Source organism: Oppia nitens, unplaced genomic scaffold (assembly GCF_028296485.1).
Source record: "Oppia nitens isolate AA-2021 unplaced genomic scaffold, nextdenovo-longstitch-racon4-pilon3 scaffold6_pilon_pilon_pilon, whole genome shotgun sequence".
Classification (NCBI taxonomy): domain Eukaryota; kingdom Metazoa; phylum Arthropoda; class Arachnida; order Sarcoptiformes; family Oppiidae; genus Oppia; species Oppia nitens.
This window is the reverse complement of record NW_026533250.1, coordinates 4,546,045-4,565,959: the sequence shown is the minus strand read 5'-3', so window position 1 is coordinate 4,565,959 and position 19,915 is coordinate 4,546,045. Positions and strand designations below refer to the sequence as shown.

Sequence of the window (19,915 nt, the reverse complement as noted above, 5' to 3'; positions counted from 1 at the left end):
CAGTAATAATATACACTAATTGTGCTAACATGTTGTGAAATTGTAATTAAATCTTAATGATTAATTAAAAATATACATTATATCATAATAATAATATTTAAATAAATTATACATTACAATACACTTAATTTGTAAATAATTATAATTTAAAACAATTTAAAAAAAACAGTAAAATAGAGTTTAAAATTGTGAAGGCTAAATTGTGTAATTAAATATTTTTATTTTTTTAAAAATAGTAATAATTTTTTCTAAAACAGGATAATTACAGTAATACTAACATTGGGTATTGAGTATTAGTATAATCAATAATAAAAATTATTTTTTTTATCAATTAGTACACTATTTTTTACATATTAGTACATTTTTTTAATCTTAATTATAATGTAATAACATAATTGTCGATAAGATACAGTACTTAAAAAATGTTAAATAATTAATAAAATATTTTTTCTGTTGAATAAAACAGTATATATATATATATATTGTACAAATATTTTAGCTAAAAATATCCATTTTTATAATACCCTGAATACCATAGATTGCCCGATCGGTCCGTTTTGCTACTAATATCCGGGTTATGTCTATATAATCTTTAAAAATTATTTTTCAAAACAAAAAATATTTAAATATTAACAATATATAAAATATATTTTTTTATTAGTAATACTATTAGTATTATAGTAATAAATTAAAATTACAATTAATTAATTAATTATAACTTACGGAGCCATTTGTCTTTCCGATGAAAATGCAAATAAGTCGATATCAAAATTATTATTATTACTACTAGTATCCAAAAATCTAATTTTATAAAAAAAATAGTATTCAATATACAGTATATTTGCTGATAAAAGTATATATAGTTTTTTTAATACATACAATTAAAATTGTAAATATAATGTACTGTACTTACGGTATATACGGAAAGTCAGGTTCGGGTGGTTCCCTGGGTTCACCTAAACTGTTGTAATACCGCGAATAAGGGTTGGCTGACTGTTGTAGTGTTTCACTGTAGTAAATGTTTGGTTTGTATGTATTGTCGGACTTACTGTCCAATTCATCGGATGGATAATAGTTTGATTCATAGTTTGGATAACTTTCACCGTAGTATTGATGACTAGAAGTGGGTACATAAGCTGATAGGATAAGCGATATATTAATAGTAGTCAATATTAGCAAATATTTTAGATAGTCTTCTAATAACATATTTAAAAACAATTTCTTTTTATTCAATATAATTCATATATTAATATATTTAATATATCAAATGTTTGATTCAAATATGTTTGACATAAACACTGGACTTAAGTTTTTCAATAAATAAATGTTACATTATTTTCGGTGATTATACTTGTATATAGCTGTATATTGTGAGTAAATTTGTGTGATGTGTATGTATGTATGTGTGTGTGTGTGTGTGTGTTAAAAGTTAAAAGTGTGTGAAATAGGTGTTTAAGTGGTAGTCAAATTAAAAATTTACACAAACATTGTTTTATTATTTATATTTTATATTATATTATATATATATATATTTCACAAAAGTCAACAAACAAACAAAAATAATAGCATATTGTTTGTGGCCATTGAAATCTTCAATTGTGTTTTTTTGTGTTGCATTTACATTGTGAATGTCATATATTATATCATCACTATTGTATTATATATATTGTAACGGATTCAATTGGTGGTGAGGTTAGGTTGACTTTCAATTTTTAAAAAAAATATATAATATATATTAAAAAATATGTTAGTTATTCAGTATATAAAAACAATGGGATAAATAAATTAAAAATATGAAAAAAATGTTTTCAATTATTTGATTTGTAGTTTTTTTTTATTACACAATATTTTAAACATATATTTTCAATTATTTTATTCAAGATATTAAGCAATTGTTTTAAATAAATTTTAAACTAATTAAAATTTATTTATTTTTTTAATGTTAATATCTTATTGAATTTTTTTTAATTGCTTTTATTGTAGTTACATGTGATATGCTATCAATATTACTATAATTTATTTTATAAATTATGTAAAATATTTAATAAATAAGTTTAATTAATTTTTAATAATAGTATTTGAAAATAATTTTAACTTTTTATATATACCGTTACAACAAATATTTTATTAGGTTTTTTTAAAAATGTGATTTACAATTTATAATTAATTTACATTTAATATACTAGAACTAAATTTATATTTAATACAACTGCATAGATATATCTATATTTTAAAATTAATAATTAATTTTTATAAAACACTTATATTATATATTAACAAAATTGTGTTCATAAAATAACATAATAGTTGCTATAATTAAAAAAAAACTTATTAATTAAAAAATAATTATCAATTATTTATAATATATATCAGTTTAGTACTAAATATATTAATATATTTTTTTAAAAAAGGAAATATAATTACAAAACAATTTAGTGTGAAAATAATAATAAAATCAATGATATACAATATAATTAATATTATTATAAGTCTATTATTTATATTAGTTATGATTATAAATATACAGTATATAATTATATAAACAATATCTATATATTTATATATATAATTAATAATGGGGTGTTAATATTTTATATTATATAATTATTTTTTTTATTGGACGGACTTTTTTTTAATATTAGTATTATTTTGTAATGACAATCAATTGGGTGAAATTATTATTATTATTATTTTGATAAAATTGTGTGTCCATTTAAAAAAAAACATTGAAAAACAACAATATTAATAGTATTATTATAATACAGGTATATATATATATAGTAATTAATTAATTAATCCTAATTTGTGACATTTTTAAACAAACAAAAAAAATGATTTGTGTCATAAAAAACACATTTTATTTTTGTTGATATTAAAAAAAATCATTTATCACATTTGCGATAAAACTCCAGCTTATACTCGACAAATGAGATACCAGATTGTGAATCGGCTAAATTGCACGGCTATATTGTAAACAACAAAAATAGGGAACGGGATGTTAGTTATCAGTTTTAACAACAAAAAAATTTGTATGTCTGTGTAATATACTGACCGAATCGGCGACAGAATCGCGCGCTAATATCCGAAATACAAATGTACTTCTCATATATATACCAATAGGTATGCGCCAATTGGGAGTCGTTTCGGGCACCAGTATGTGATCGGTTGATCGGTGATACGATTGAGGAACATCATCGGCACCGTCGTGTGCAGTCACACAACTGGCCGGTTTAGTTTTTGACTCGCAGTGGTCTACCTTCATGTGTTGGTTTAGACTATAATAATAATAATAATAATAATTAGGTTACAATTGAAAGTCAAACCCGAATAACAACAAAAACTAATCGATAGCTCATACCTAAACTGAAGTGTCACGTACTCCAACTCCATATACTTGGACAGTGGTATTAGATAATTGAATTTAGGACCCGATCCCTGAATACACTGTAATGTATTGCAATACTCGCGACCAATGGTAGCATTTAGTTCAATCAATTTGATTGAATCGACCGATTTGGACAAATCTTTTTGCGGCATTGAATTGAACGCCGACTCCTTTTGATTGGCTTCGCTGGTCTCCCGACGCTCGCGGGACACCTCCTCACCGGACTTCGGATACTCGTTCTGTGTGTTTTGCAGATCAACTGATCCGTACTTCAGAGCAAACGTTTCGTCCGTACGTTTTTTCGTGTCTATGGTATCAGAATTTCGGCCACTATTGTTCAACAATCTATCGTAGAGTCGGGTAAAAAATGTCGTATTATAGATATTGGTCGGCGGTTCGCTGTTGTCCAGCTCGCGGTTCAACGTGTTCGGGTGATTCAGGTCACCACTGGCCGTTTCGTCGATATAGCTGGTCTTCGAGTAGGGATCGACGTCTACCACTACTTCGTGACCCAATGTATTGGTGGTCTTTGAGTCGCCGTTTTTATTATTATTATTGGACAGACCGTTGGCCGTCATTTGGGTCATTAGATTATTATTGTTGTTGTTGTTTGTCGAATAATATGTCGATTTGGTGACCACTTGTGTGGATGATGTGCGCGCCGACGGCGATGAGGGCGAAGACGACTGTGTGCTAAACGTTGAACTTCTTTGGGCGTAAGATCTGTCATTATTATTATTATTATTACTATTACTATTGGTATTATCACTGCAACAGTGTATGGGACACGAGGGTATGACTGTGCTCACGTCCAGACAACTGTACGGTATGCCCAACACCTGGGGTTTGAGTATCGGTATGGATGTGGGTCTCGTGCGAACCGACGAAGATGTGGTAAATGAATAGACACTCATTTGTGTCTTATCTGTTCAACAAAAAAAACAAAAACAATTTTAATCATAAAATTACAATTACCGGTAATTTTTATATATATATATAACCCATTAGTTTCTCTATATTTACCTCTATTAGGATTATGTCTTTTATCAGTCGACTGATGTATTGACTGCGGGTCATGATATGTAATCACAGAACTGGACGGGTATTGTTGTTGCGGTGGTTGTTGTGATTGATGAGGATATGGCGTGTATACTATATTTACAGGCGATGACTGATGAGTGTTTGTGTTGTATGTGTGTTGTTGTTGTTGTTGTATGGATGGTGTGTCTTGTAATGGCTGGGAGTGATGGGAATGTCGGCGATGATACTCTAATACATACAGTGTGGCAATGGATGCCAGGCTTTTTTGACGAAACAAACAAATTAATAGTTAATTTATTTTAATTTTTTAATAATTGTATAGATATTATTATAGGGTATACTACTCACCAAAATGCCATAATTAGCACTAATACCATAATAACTGTTTGAATGAATTTATTGGTGCATATGGTAGGTGCGGACACACTGTTACGGTGCCGGTGCTTATAATGTTTATAACATGTTGGTCGGGTATTATTACTATTATTATAACTAATTTAGTAATGAAAAAACCCATTTTTTAATTAATAATATTGTCATTATATAAAAGTTAGTAAATGTTTTTTTTTAAAAATAAATATATATATACATTGAGTTTGAGGTAACTGTGCTACCACTGGCCACACTGGACATAGAGATGACACTCTTGATTGAATCAAATCTATTGAATTTATTTAACTTATTGTTCATTCGTTCCAATTCATCGATTCTGGTCTCGAGATTATCGGTCACTTTACACAACTCTTTAACGGCGCCGACATTTTCCATGAATATCCGGTCCTTATTGACGACCAAAAAGTTTTCAATTGTTTCGCCGTCGGGCAATACAACATCGCCGGTCTCTTTGACGGCGTCGGGCAATATCTTTTGGACTTCCTGTGCCAGTACACCGGTGCCCAATATATTGTCGCCTTCGAGTCCGACCTCTTTGGCAAACTCGGGTTTGAACTGATACCTAACAATACGCATGTTCTGTACATTTTTCAACTGTTCCTTAGTGTCCAGTTCTTCGATATTTTGTTTGGCCCTTTTATCAGACGGCTGTATGATATGACCGGTCACTTTGACATTGCCGTAGACCACCAATGACTCGTCCGGCCTGTCTGTGTTGATGCCGACCCGTCCCGCGTGATAGATCGACTCTGGCGAGTGTCCCTTTTGCCAGGACAGTTCGATATCGTTTTCAAATTGACCCGGATTTGATGCCTGACCACCAAAAATAATGACAACAACAAGAGATCAGTACAATCAGTCAATCAATAGAGAGACAAAAAAAACAAACAAACAGTGGTTTACTGTTTTTGTTTCATTATTATTCAATGACATACCCGGACAATGATCCTTTCGGATGAGTGGGCAATAATGGGATAGGACTGGTCGGCCACGTGTGCGTGCAGTGCGACCACCAAATAAAAGTATCGCTGATCGGGATTTGGTTTACCCTTTTTTCTCATATTGTTGGACGTGGTTTCGCTGAAGTGTAGCCGACCTACTGTTGTCTTTGTCACCTGATCCGGACATAAGTTGACTCTACAATTGGATATTATTATTATATTATTTAAAACAAAAAAAATTATTAATATTATTATTATTATTATTATTGTGATAATCAACAAATGACATACAAGACTGGATGAAAAGCTTTTTTGCTTCGGTCGCTCTGACTTTGCTCTACTTTGATGGTCTGAGCCGGCGATTCAACTTTTACGCCGTAAAAGTGTAGATAAAAGTTATCGATCTTTTTGATGCCGTCGGTCGACTTGACACAGGCCGGCAGTCCGATCGGCTGAATGTGAACAGTGACCTGAAAGTGGTTCTTCTTCTGGCAAACAAACGCGTCGTCGGCATTGCTGAAGTTGAAACCTTTGTCCGCTTCGACTTTATAATTGGGTGTCGGTCTAGAAGATAGAGATGGATATAATTAAACATAAATAATAATAAATCTTAAAGGAGTCAGTGATTGACTGAATGATTGACATACAGTTCCTTCAGCGATGAGTCGCACAATATAGAGAACGGACTGTTCTGAAAGATTTGAAATCGGATACACTGGTAGACCGAATCGAGATATATCTGTCCATCGGGTCCGTAGTCAAAGTATTCGTCATCGCCCGGTATGATCATCGAAGTGGTTGTATGAAGATTATTGTTCGGTTCTGGCGACAGGCCGTCAGGTTCTTGTTTAATATGGACGACACCGCCGTTCATCATACTTGTGTTGTTTGTGCTCTGTTTGCCCGAAAGTTTCCTCTTTTTGCTTGTCTGGCCATTGCTTTGTTGACTGGAATGGTGTTGTTGTTGTTGTTCAGGTGAACTGATACAGGCGGCCATATACTCCTCGTTTGTGGCGTACAGGGTTGTCAGGTGACCGGCTGTGGCCGGCGATACCATGCCTGTCGTTACTGGAGTGGCCTGAAGGCCCAATGGTCCCGGTATTGGTACCATTTGGTTGATGGGCGGCACCTCTTGCGGTATTAAAACTACCGGATGTGAATGCATGGGCGGCAGTCCAGTCATTGCCTGTTGTTGCGGCTATAGGTTTAAACAGTTAATCCGATATCTGAACAGTTAGTTTAGTTTAAGGACTTACCGAATGATGCGGTGGTGTTATTGTCAAAGAGATCTCATTTTGTGGTAACAATTGTTTTAGTGGTGTGTGTGCTGTCGTATAACTCATAAACTGTTTCATGCCTTCAATGGTCGGCTCTAACATTGTTATGTCTGATGTTGTGTTGTTTGGTTGTGAGGCAACACTGTTGACACTACTAATTACTTTGTCGTCATTTAATGGCGAAAAGGGCGGCTCCGAACCCGAATCGGGCGGTGAGTCTGGCAAGTGGTGGCGCAACGGCTGCTGAACGCTGACGGACGGCGGCACTGGCGGCTGCTGTGAACCGTTATGTCTGGCCGATTGATGACCGTTGTAACCGATGTGCGTTACTGTCACTGATGTGGTCGGCGGCAGCTGCGGCTGCGGATGAACGGTAACTGTTTGGCCTGTTAGATGTGACGGCAGTTGCTGTGGATGGTGCGCACCGGGAGTTTGTTGGACAATAGTTGTTGTCTGATGGCTGGTACGGGACGACTGAGATTTAGGCGATTTATTGCTATTATTGACAGCAAGTGTCACTGTTGTGGTACTGCGAGGCGCTGGCGTCGGTCCACTGGGCACTGGACCGCCGACACCGAGATAGTGCTGCGGCAATAAGCCGGCTGACTGGGGCGGCGCTGGTGGTGGCTGAGCACCGGGATGTGGTGGTGTTGGTTGTAATTGGCCTGTAGTGGGCTGTTGTTGTTGGCCGACAGCGGTTACTTTGAAGGCTGTTTGCGGTGTTTCCTCTGGTCTGAGATCACTGTTTACAAGAGCCTCTTGAAAGTATCTGAAAGGGATTGAGAGGGATGTCATCAAACAAACAGTTAGTAGTTTTTTTTAGAGACAATGGGTTTCATTGGCAATAAGCAAAAAAAGCAAAAAAAATATGTTAACTATATTTTGCAACTAATCTAGTATTTTGGTGTCAATTAGTTTTGAATCAATGATTCAAAAAATTTTTTTTGTTTGTTTGTTACTACTCTACTAATAATTAATGACAGCATAATAGCTAAAATAAAAATAATAATATTTATGTTATTTTTAAATTTTATTTAAATATATAAAATATTTAAATTTTTAACCGATTTATCTATAGTGTATACTGAAATAGTTTATGCATTGAAAATACATTATGAATATATTGTATAATAATATTATTTTTGTGTGTACATTAAATTAGTAATGCCATTGTAAATATATTACTAAATTATAATTAACATTATTTTAAATCTTTTTATTTTATTTTTTTTTCTGAATATTTATAGAAAACTGTGAAAATTTAGTTTTTTTGTTTCATTTAATTATGTATTTTTCCAAATAAATTGCAAATACATTTAAAAAACTTATTTAAATGAAGAAATTTTTATATTAAAAAGACATTAAAATCTAAATGATTTAAACAAATCAACAAAAAAATATATATATTTCTGACAACTAATTGTTTGACCCAATAATCTAATAAAATGTGTTTTGTGTCTAACCATTAGCTAATGATAATTAGTGATTATTTAATAATATAATTCAATATAACTATATAGTTGTCAACAAATTGATAACAATATTAAATAATAATAATATCGAAACTGATTTCCTGGACAATTTTTATTTTATTATTATTATTATTAAATTTTTTCTAATAAAACAAATGAAACAAAAAATGTATTTAAAAAAATCATTTTAGTAGTTTTAATAATTGATTTTGTTTTGTCTATAAGTTGTCTATAATATGATAATTACTATTTATTGTGGTATAAAACCAAGCAAATAAAACTTAAATAAAAACAATTGAGATAAACTAAATGCTTTTATTTTTCATTAAATAACATTGACATGTATTTTACGTATGATTGGCAATCAATTGAAATTATTATTATATTTATATTATATTTTGTAAATTATTTACTTTCAAAATCTATTGACTGTTGTTTTTTGTTGTCGTATTCAACAACATTGAAGACAAATATTGATTAGAAAAAAACAATTTCTCTTTGTTTTTATTAGTTTTTAATTATATGTTATAATAAATATATAAATCTGAAAAATCATTATAGAGAAAAAATAGGTTCAATTACAAACAATTAAACAATAATTATAAATTAAACACACTATATAATTTGTAAAAATAATTATAATTACTAGTATATTATACAAATTTATATTATCTAAGTTACTAACTATTAATTAAAAATAACTTATATTAAGAAAAACTCAATATTATTATACAAATTATATTATATGACAAATCTTTTATATTGAAAATTGATTTCATATTATAAGTTATAATATATATGAAACAATTGTTACTTAATAATAATAATAATAGTTTTAATAATAGTTATTTTTTAATGAAAAAATTGTCTTAAATAATACTAAACAAATATATTATTATCGTTTATAATATAATATAAATAAATAAATAATTAATCATAAATTATTTAAACTAGAATTTCTTTATTAAAATAATTTTTTGTATTACTGTATTTGTAATCATTATTGAATGTTGGAAAAACCATAATTGTTAATTTAATTTATTTTATTTAGAAAATGAATATTATTATTTTAATTAAAATTAAAAAATTGATAACTAATATAATCTGGAAAATTTTATTTCGATTTATTTCTAATAATAATTATATTATAATAATAATAATAACTATAAATAAATAAATATATTCTATAAATAACACAATCATATTTCAAAATATTAATTATTTGATTTAAATAATGCTATTTATACTCATTATAGGCTACATTCACATAAAGTTTTATTTTGAAAACATAGAATCGTTTAATGATAGTATCAAAATAATAATAATAATAATACAAAAGTTATATATTAAAAAGTTATAATAAGTTTTAGTTACAATAAAACTATTTTATATATTTTTGTAATAATAACAAAAATAGCTTTTTTACTGTTATATTATACTAAACTTTTTTTATATTTAATTATTAATCATATAAAGTTAGTATATTAATAGTATTGACGTATAATATACTTTTGTATTATTATAATTACTGTATATATATATATGTCTACAACCTATAACCTATAAGTATTGATTACATTATAAACTACAATACCATAAGTAAAGTATCCGTCAGTAAAATAAAAGATCATTTAATATACAACCAAAAAAATGTCACAATTGGGAGATATCTCTAATATTTTGTTTAGTTTGTAAAGAGAAACTAAAAATTTTGAAAACTTTATATCATTTTTTCGTGGATAAAATTATTGATTATTAAGACCTATACAACTAATCAGTTTACTGTTAAATATAATTTTCATATTATTAGGCACTTTATAATCATTTGTAAGATTCAATATATTTATCAAATTTTCATTTAAAAAATTCAATATTGTTTGTCAATCATTTGTCATAATTTTTGTTTTGTTTAATTTGTTGTCAAATCCTTAAAAAATATTTATATATGTAATCTTTTTATATATAAAATGGCTTAATATAAAAAACATTGTTATTTTTATTATTATGACAAACTTTTTTAAAAATATTTTTTTTTACTTTTATATCATAAATTTTATTATAGATAATATTCTATATTTCTATTTTTATAAAAAAAACTAAATAGATATCAACTAGTTAATTTATTTTAATAAAATGTTATAAATTTTAATGATTTTATCTAAAGTTGTCTAAAAGTCAATGGCTTTCCTAAAGTTTTTTTTAATAAAGTAAAATAAAATAAGATTTCGAAATATTTTTTTTTAAATAAAAAAAATTAATTTTAGTTACGATTATCACACAAATAACAAATAACATATACATTATTTACTGTTAGATATTAAAGCTAAAAACAATTAGTGCATGACTTTATTATATACAGGTATTATATTTTTATATATAGTATTTTTATATTTATATTTAAGTGTCATTTTATTTTATAGTAAATTTCATCTTATAATATGTGACTTATATAGTGTTATATATATATATATATATATTCTCTATAATTGCATCTAAAATCTAAATAAAATTGCAAAAAATATCAGTATTTTATTTCATTTTGTTATTAAACTTTTGAAATTCATTATTTATTACAATAAAAATATCTCTATTGAATACAATATTTCTATATAAAAATAATCATTTTAAATGTCTATAAAAAAATATATAATAATTGATTCTCATTGATATTGTATACTAAAAATTTATATTTAAATATAATAACACAATATTTAAAAATGTTGACAAACTTTAAGAGTAGATAAAAAATAAATAAATTTTGACATTCAATTTTAATATACAGTATATATTTTAATGACAACTAAAATAACAAATGATTTAATGTTTATATACAGTATATTGTGAAAACTGTGTCAAGATTTGTGACAAACTATACAAAACAAACTATATATAGGTTTTACTGTAAATCAATTTATATAAATCAATCATTTAAAATATTAGAAATTTAATTACTAGAAAAATACTTATAATTAACTAAAAAACTTCATATAAATGAATATTTTTATTATTAGTATTATTATAGACAACTCATAATGTTTTAAAAGATTTGCTAATATTTTGCTTAATCATTTGTATTACTTTTTTTATGCAATTGATTTGCAAATAAATATTTGATTTTTGATACAAATATTTTGTCTCTAAATACATCTAATAAGTGAAAATTTTATGGCAAAAGTTTTTTGTTTAGACAAAAACATATACAATAGTTTTACTTTTAAAACGCTTCAATAGATTAGATAAACATTGATATTATTGTTTAGAGATATAATTCACTTTTTTGTGTTAACTACTAAACGACAGTCTAATTGTAGATATATTTTGTAACACATAATTATATATATACTATACTAATATATAAGATGACAAAAATATTTATAAATATATTTTTTTTAGTAGAAAAAACTATATTTTCAACAAAAAAAAACAATTATTAACTATTTTATATTATTTTTGTTTAAAAATAAAAATTATTATTAAACAAATTTATGCAACAAATTGATTTAAATTATTATTATAAAACATTAACATTGATAATGATATAGTAGTAAATTTTAAATGTCATAATAATATAGTTATGATATGATATTTTCACATTTGAGTGTTTTTAGAGACAATTAAATTATAGTAATTATTTATGTAAAAATGTTTAAATCATTTAAATAAATATATTGTTAAATGACATAATATTATTGAAACAATTAATTTATTTTAATTTATTTGATAATCCAAAACAATTATCAATATATATATATTACAAAAGTTCTATTATTGATTATGTTATAAATTTACATTTAAATCTATACTGTATTTTAAATGCATAAATAATAATTATATCGTAATTTTTTTTTTTAAAACACACTAACTTTTAAACTTTTATATATAACTATATATATTACATTAAAAATTATAAATACAAATTTTATTTTTTAAAAAATTAAGTCAAACTAATAAATTAAATATTTATAAATAAAACAATCAATATTTGTGTATTCAATAGTAACTAAATATATATATATATATATATATAATAATAATAATAAAAAAAATAGTTAAACAATGACTTACATTGTATTTTGGTTGTCCTCCTCGTCATTGATATAGTCCTCCAATTGACTAAAATCAAGCGCAGCGTTATCTATACCATCAAAATCAGCCCGACCTGACATTACACACACATTCAATAAAAAAATAAATTTATTAATTATTTTATAATAATCAGAAAAATAATAACAATATTTTTAGACAAATAGTTAGGTCTAATATCTACCCACAACCATACACTACACACACACAGACAGTAAAATGTGTTAAATATGTTAATTAATTTTGCAAAAAAAAAATATTGAATTTGTCTGCAATTTTTTGTTGTTATTGTTGGTTGGTGTAAAAAATTCAATAATTAATAATAATAATAAAGTGTTATAACTTATAATCAATAAAAATTGTGTCCAAAAAACTGGTACCACTTTTATCTATTTTAGGTATTTTTCTCACTATTATTAACATAACGGGAAAAATTTTGTACATAATATCGGATTTTCCCCTTAATATGAATCAATTGGCTAATCATTTTGTAATATAAAATTATTTTTATAACATGTAATATTATTTATTAAATGTTATTAATAACTAATAAAATAAAATTGATTTTAATTTTATGCTAATTGTTATATTTATGTAAAAAAAATTATGGATCACTTTTATAGTACAATTTGTTTTCAATTTATCTGCAATTTGTTTGTAATTATAATTAATAATTATAAAACATTTTTAAAACAATTAAAATTGGTAAATTTTCACTGTATTTTCCATAAAATTAATATTATTTTACATATTATTTATTTTTTAAACTTTCCATTTATGATAATTAATTAAATTTATATATATTTATGACATATATGCTCCTATATATAAAATTATATATTGACATCAATAAGTCAAATACGTTTTTAACAATACTTTGAATACATTAATACAGTAGTATTAATAAACTTTTTATTATTAATAATAAAACATTTTTAAAAAAAATTACAACAAATAGCTAATAATCTTCACATAAAAAATATAATTAATCATAATTACAACTATTGTGTTATTTCTTACAAATAAATATTATGAGATATTATGAGAATTATCACATAATTTATTTGTTAAGGAAGTCATAGAAAGTAAATAATAGTATTATATATATATATATATATATATATATTTATATACTATGTTATAAAATATGAAAAAATGTTATTTTTTGTTGATGTTATTTTGACAAACATTATGAATTAAAATTATAAATTAAACACATTGTACAGTATTTTCTGATGTGATATTTAATTTAATTTTGTGACAATAAAAAAATCTTTATTTTAATATCATACAACAAAAAAATCTAAATAAAAAATAGTAATACTTATATAGCAGTATAATAGGTATTAATGATTAACCTGATATACATTGCCTATGATATCCTTATAAATTTATATCAATAGTTTAAGTTTTATTATTATTATCAAAAAAATAAATAAATAACTGAAAATTAATGTTACGGTTTATTGAATATTTGATATTTTTTTCACATTGTAATACATATTAAACTAAACTGCAAATATATATATTGATACACTAATAATATATATTTTCGATGATTGTGTAATTGTGTAAAGATATTAAAATAAATTATTTACAATCAATTAGTTTCAATTGAGTTGACACTTATTTCATGTTAATAATATATCAAATTAATAAAATCATTTTTTTTGTATGTGTCGATCGTATATTCAAATTATATTATACATCTATAATGCTATCAATTGTAACCAAAAGAAATAAAAAATTATATATAAAATACAATAATTTTTTTCTGTCATTTATTTTACTGTATTTCCTAATTTTTCTATAATATAATATATTTGCTAACTTTGAAGGTATTATAATAATAGCATTTTTTATGACAATTTTTTTCTAAGTCAAGTGGTTTATAGTTATTAATTTACTGTAAAAATATATGGTATAATAAACTAGTTTTTAAAATTATTTTATTACTCATATAGTAAACCATAAATATTTTTAAATCAATTTTTAGTCAAATTATTTTAATTTGAATTTGAATCATTAGAAATAGAAAATTATTATTATTATTATTAAGACAAAGTTAGCAAAAGTTAAACAATATGAAATATTTATCAAATTTAATAATTATAATTTTTAGTAAATTATATTTATTTATTTTTTTAATATTTAACAATACTATTCATTGTATTTTTTTTAAAAAAAGTTCACTTATTTAAACTGATTCAAAAACACCTCCCTTTCCCTTATGAATGGACGTTCAAAATGTATAACTCATATAATAGTTGTATAATTAAATTAAAATAAACAATATTTATACTATGATTTTGTTATTATTTAACTAATAAATATTATAATTTAATAATAAAAATATAAATATTTATTTTTTTTAAAAAAAACAATTGGTTTCAAACAAATAATGGACTGTTATTTGGCACACAAAATGATGTATTTGTTTAGGAAAAATAATCTTTAATATTATATTCAATAGTATAGAGTCTATACACAGTAATAATAACTTTTCAATAAAATATTTGAAAAATTACTATAATATTTAGCGTAAAATATTTCTATATAAATATTTAAATGAATAGTAATAATAATAATAATAATAATGTTTTTCTTTTGTATATATGTTTAAACAAAATAAATAGATTTAATACAAATAAATAAATACTGAAACTTGATATACACCCAAACATTTGATACCGATTTTGAAATTAAATGTATTATTGTTTTATTGTATTCAAGGATATCCATATAGTTTTTATTTATAAATGAATAAAACAATAATTTATTATTAAATTTCACTACAAGTCTATGAGTATGTGATAATTGATTTTTATGCTTTTAATTAATTTTTATTAATAATACAAATAAAGTCTATCGCAATTGTTATTGTTAACATTTAATTAAGAAAATTACAGTATATTAATTTTGTTATATAATTACAACATTAAATTAGTATATTTAAAAAAATAATAATTTTTATATTATTGGAAATTTTGATTTCTATTGAATTTTGGTTGCATTTCAACTAATTTGATTTCCCAATTAAATCATTAAGAAAAATACATAAAATTTATGATACCATTTAATTTATAAAATACACTATAATTTACTTGTTTGTACAATATTTGATGTAATATGTAATTTGTGTTTTTTTTAGTTTTTATGAATATATTAAATATTTATAAAAAAAAGTTGAAAATAAATTAATAAATCTATTACACCATATTATTGTAATAATCAGTTTTTATGCAAACATATAAATAAATGTGAAATAAAAATAAAAATAATAATGATGATGATGATAATGATAAAATTATATCATTGATATTACATTATTAACATACTGTATATGCTAATGGTTTTTGATATATCGATATACTGTTACAGTATTACTGTATAAATATATATATATAGTACTGTATTTGTAAATTACATAATAATTGACATAATTATCTTTACACTAGTTTTTTTCCTAATAGTCATTATAGCTAATGATTGTTATAATATTTTCACAAATATTTATAACTGAATATTTTACTCGCAATTTAATCCTTAAAATATCATATTAGGTAATAAAATAAACAAATAAATTCATAAAACAAAATCAAAATAATGATAATTAGTTCCGATTTTTACAACAAAAAAAATTACACAATCAATATATTATACTATATTGTCATAAAATTTTTAAAAACATAATGTATGAATTAATATCATAATTGTGATTATTATTATTATTAAATTGTTTGACTTAAAACTCAAACATTGAGTATATTTGAAATTAAATATAAGCTTCAGGTTTGTACCATCAAAAAAAATTAAATATTTTTTTAACTTATAAATAATTTCATGTCATTTAAGTTAAAACTTTATATCTCTTGGTTTTTTGATAGAAATTTTCAACAACAAAAAAATTATTATTATTGAAAACCCCAACAAACTATATTTTGGCAAAAAATCAAGATATCTGTCAGATTTCTAAATATAGTTATTATTAAAAATAATATAATAAAAAAGTAAATTATTTTATGTGACAATAGCCTATAAAATATGTCGTTACAGTTATAACTGTATTATCATTATAATAATAATTGTATTAATAATAATGAATTTTTAAACTTATATACAAACACACACACACATATATATATAATCTGTTAATATAATAAATATTATTATAAATAAACATTTAATTGTAATTATGTTTCCATAATTAACGAGATATAAGCAAATGTGTAGATATTTATATCAGTAGAAAAAAATTTATCAGTAAAAAAATATCTGACTAATTATTATTAAAAATAGGCACTACTTATAAAAAAAATGATACTAAAATCGTTAAATATATATATATACAGTATATATATATAGTATATGATATGATAATTAGTTATGTAAAATAGTCATATGTCTTATAATTGTATAACATATTGTATACGAAAGTTATGTAACAATTTATGTAAAAAAAGTATTTATATATTTTTTGTTGGTTTCACTATAAATTTAAGCAAAAAAATATTCTGATTTAATAATTTAATTAATAATTAGTAATTTCATTGACCTATTATTTTTAAAAAGTCATTGATAGCTTAATGAGTTATATATATATATATATATATATATATATATATATATATATATATATATATATATACAATACAGTAATTGGACATAAAATATCCTAAAATCATTTACTTTCTAATGTAAACTAAAACAATTTATAATATATATATATATATATATATATATATAGTATTGAATAATTAAAATATAAATTATCTATTTTTAAATATATATATATATATATATATACTATAGATTAATTAAAACAAAACAAACAAAATGCAATACCATTAATTAAACGACACTTTTTTTAAAATGCACACTATTATTTACATAAAATTACCTGGGCTATTTGAATATAAATTTTTTAAAAAAATGTTGTGAATTTAAATAGTAATAATATAATAAACTCAACAATAACAGCAACAAAATAATTAATTAAACAACACATATATACAACTCACATGAAATTTTTTACAGTCATTTTTATCAATAGTCGAGATCCATGAGAGTCGACCCCAAAAAAAACTATACATATATGAGAGGGTAACCCATCGCCCAGTAAGCAGAGCGTAATAGTGTATATCATTTATGTGTATTATTATTATTATTATTATTATTATTATATGTGTAATATTTATTTATTTAAATTTCAAGAAAGAAAGAAAAATAAATTATTTTTTATTTCAAGTCTAAAGATTATATTTAAAGATAATTTACTTTTAGAATATATATATATATATACAGTATATACTATATATATAAGTATATAAATATAAATTACTGTATTTTTTATTTACTTCATAAAAACTGATATTTTAGTAGTAATTTAACTTTTGTGACATTAAACACAAAAAAAATAATTTGTCATTAAAATAAAAATGATTATAACTAATGTTTTGTTTTGTTATAAAAAAGCGTTTATTATTTTTGTATATATAAATAAAGGTTTATTTTTTAAAATTTATAGCAGTGTTTTATCAAATACTATTTTTAATAGTTCACTAAAATTAGCATAAATAATATTTTTCAATTTTTAATTAATCAATTAACTTTTTTTTATTATACTTATAATAAGTATTTTTTCTATTAAAAATATAAAGTTTAGCTAAGAGTCTAATATAAAATCATTTTCGTAGTATTGTTTTATTTAAAAAAAATAATGCATATATTAAATTAATATCAATTTCGTTTAGTTTTATAAAAAAATAAACTATTAATAATTTAAAACATACCATTAGCAAATATGTATTTAATTATTATCATATGAGTTGATAAGTTTTTTTAAAAAGTAAATTAATAGTTTTTTTAGCTAAAATTAATATAACATCAGTTGATATATATGAATTTTTAAGCGTTAATTATTTTTATTTATTTTTTGTTGTTGAATACTTTTAAAATTATACCCATAATTATAGCTTTAAAATGAATTTTGATAATTATTTAAATTAATTTGCAATGATTTTTAATGAGTAATTAATATCTATATATATATATATAAGATATGACAGTAAAACATGTTTAAATATTCATATACTGGTGTATTACACAATATATATTTAGTATAAACATTGTATATATATATTTATGAAAATAATTATACTTTATTTAAATTATCAAACAAACAAAAAATCTTATAAATGATTACCTGTTGAGGACATAGCAATGACTTCCTGGGCATTGATAACTATTATATAATAATATAATCACTGAATATTATTAGCATTTATTTTACTATACAAATATGATAACAAACTAATTTTCTTTTAAAAAACAATATTTTTTAATAACTTGTCAAAAAACTTGTTAACAAGCAAAATTTTTCACATCAAAATAATAAAACAATTAATTAGTTTTTTTAATAATAATAATAATATAAATATATCTTTTTGTATTAATGATGTGTAAACAAAAAAATTTAATTAAACTACTAATAAATAAAAAGTTTTCTAAAACAAAATCAAAATAATAATATTATTAAATACAGTAAAAAGTTTTTTAATAAGTTTGTTATCTTTTAGTTTTTTTAATGACTTTAAAAGATCACATTCACTGTTAGATAACACAATTCATTTTCCTCCCCATAAGTATTGCAATAATAAAAACTTTTTAAAACATTTTATAAACATTTTCAACAAAAAACAACAACAAATATTTATCATTATAACATTTTATATACAAATAACAATTTTGATAATAAACGGAAAATTAATAAACAATTTATAACAACAATCTCAACAACAAAAATAACAATAAAAAATTGTAAAAACCATACAAAACAAGTGTAGAGAAGAAAAGTTTTTTTTCATTTATTCATTCATTCATTCATTTAAAATATATGCAAAACATTGCATTGAAATTATATATAAAAAAAAAATTTTTTTTTCAATGTGAAGACAGTATAGAGAGATAAAGAGAGAGAGAGCACTGGTATGTGATGTCTTGTCCTTATAGTTGAGAGTCAATACAACAACAAACAAACAAACAGTCGTCGGAGTCAAAGAACTCTATCGACACTCTACTAGTCGGGAGAGATGCCTAACGGTAAGGACAGTCGTATATATCTCTATACTATCTCAGTATATGTATTGCACTGTAAGACAGGATAGGCTTTGGCTTGAAAAACAACATAACATAACATTTCTTTTATTATTTTATTTCATTTTTTTTGACAGTCAGTTAGTCAGTCTATCACTTGTTTTAGTTGGCACTCAATATAGGCTTTTAAATCGATAGCAACTTTTGATATTATTAATATATATATAA

The 19,915-nt window shown here is 23.4% G+C and overlaps 1 protein-coding gene across 2 annotated transcripts in view; it reads right to left on the bottom strand.

Moving 5' to 3' along the window:
• Positions 1 to 2,852: 2,852 nt before the first annotated feature.
• The window catches only part of LOC128962921 (uncharacterized), a 30,137-nt gene continuing 13,074 nt past the window's right edge, over positions 2,853 to 19,915 (bottom strand). Inside the window, exons 1-12 of one of the 2 annotated variants that reach the window (XM_054309338.1) lie at positions 18,798 to 18,835; positions 12,575 to 12,668; positions 7,017 to 7,806; positions 6,408 to 6,958; positions 6,052 to 6,324; positions 5,755 to 5,956; positions 5,016 to 5,632; positions 4,775 to 4,918; positions 4,409 to 4,686; positions 3,359 to 4,310; positions 3,053 to 3,275; positions 2,853 to 2,963 (exon numbers count right to left, since the gene is read on the bottom strand). In XM_054309338.1, coding sequence (XP_054165313.1) covers positions 2,883 to 2,963; positions 3,053 to 3,275; positions 3,359 to 4,310; positions 4,409 to 4,686; positions 4,775 to 4,918; positions 5,016 to 5,632; positions 5,755 to 5,956; positions 6,052 to 6,324; positions 6,408 to 6,958; positions 7,017 to 7,806; positions 12,575 to 12,668; positions 18,798 to 18,810 — 4,218 coding nt within the window. In that variant the 5' untranslated portion in view covers positions 18,811 to 18,835 and the 3' untranslated portion in view covers positions 2,853 to 2,882. Of the gene's footprint in view, positions 2,964 to 3,052; positions 3,276 to 3,358; positions 4,311 to 4,408; positions 4,687 to 4,774; positions 4,919 to 5,015; positions 5,633 to 5,754; positions 5,957 to 6,051; positions 6,325 to 6,407; positions 6,959 to 7,016; positions 7,807 to 12,574; positions 12,669 to 18,797; positions 18,836 to 19,915 lie in introns of those variants that run through there. The other variant, XM_054309337.1, reaches the window with a different exon arrangement.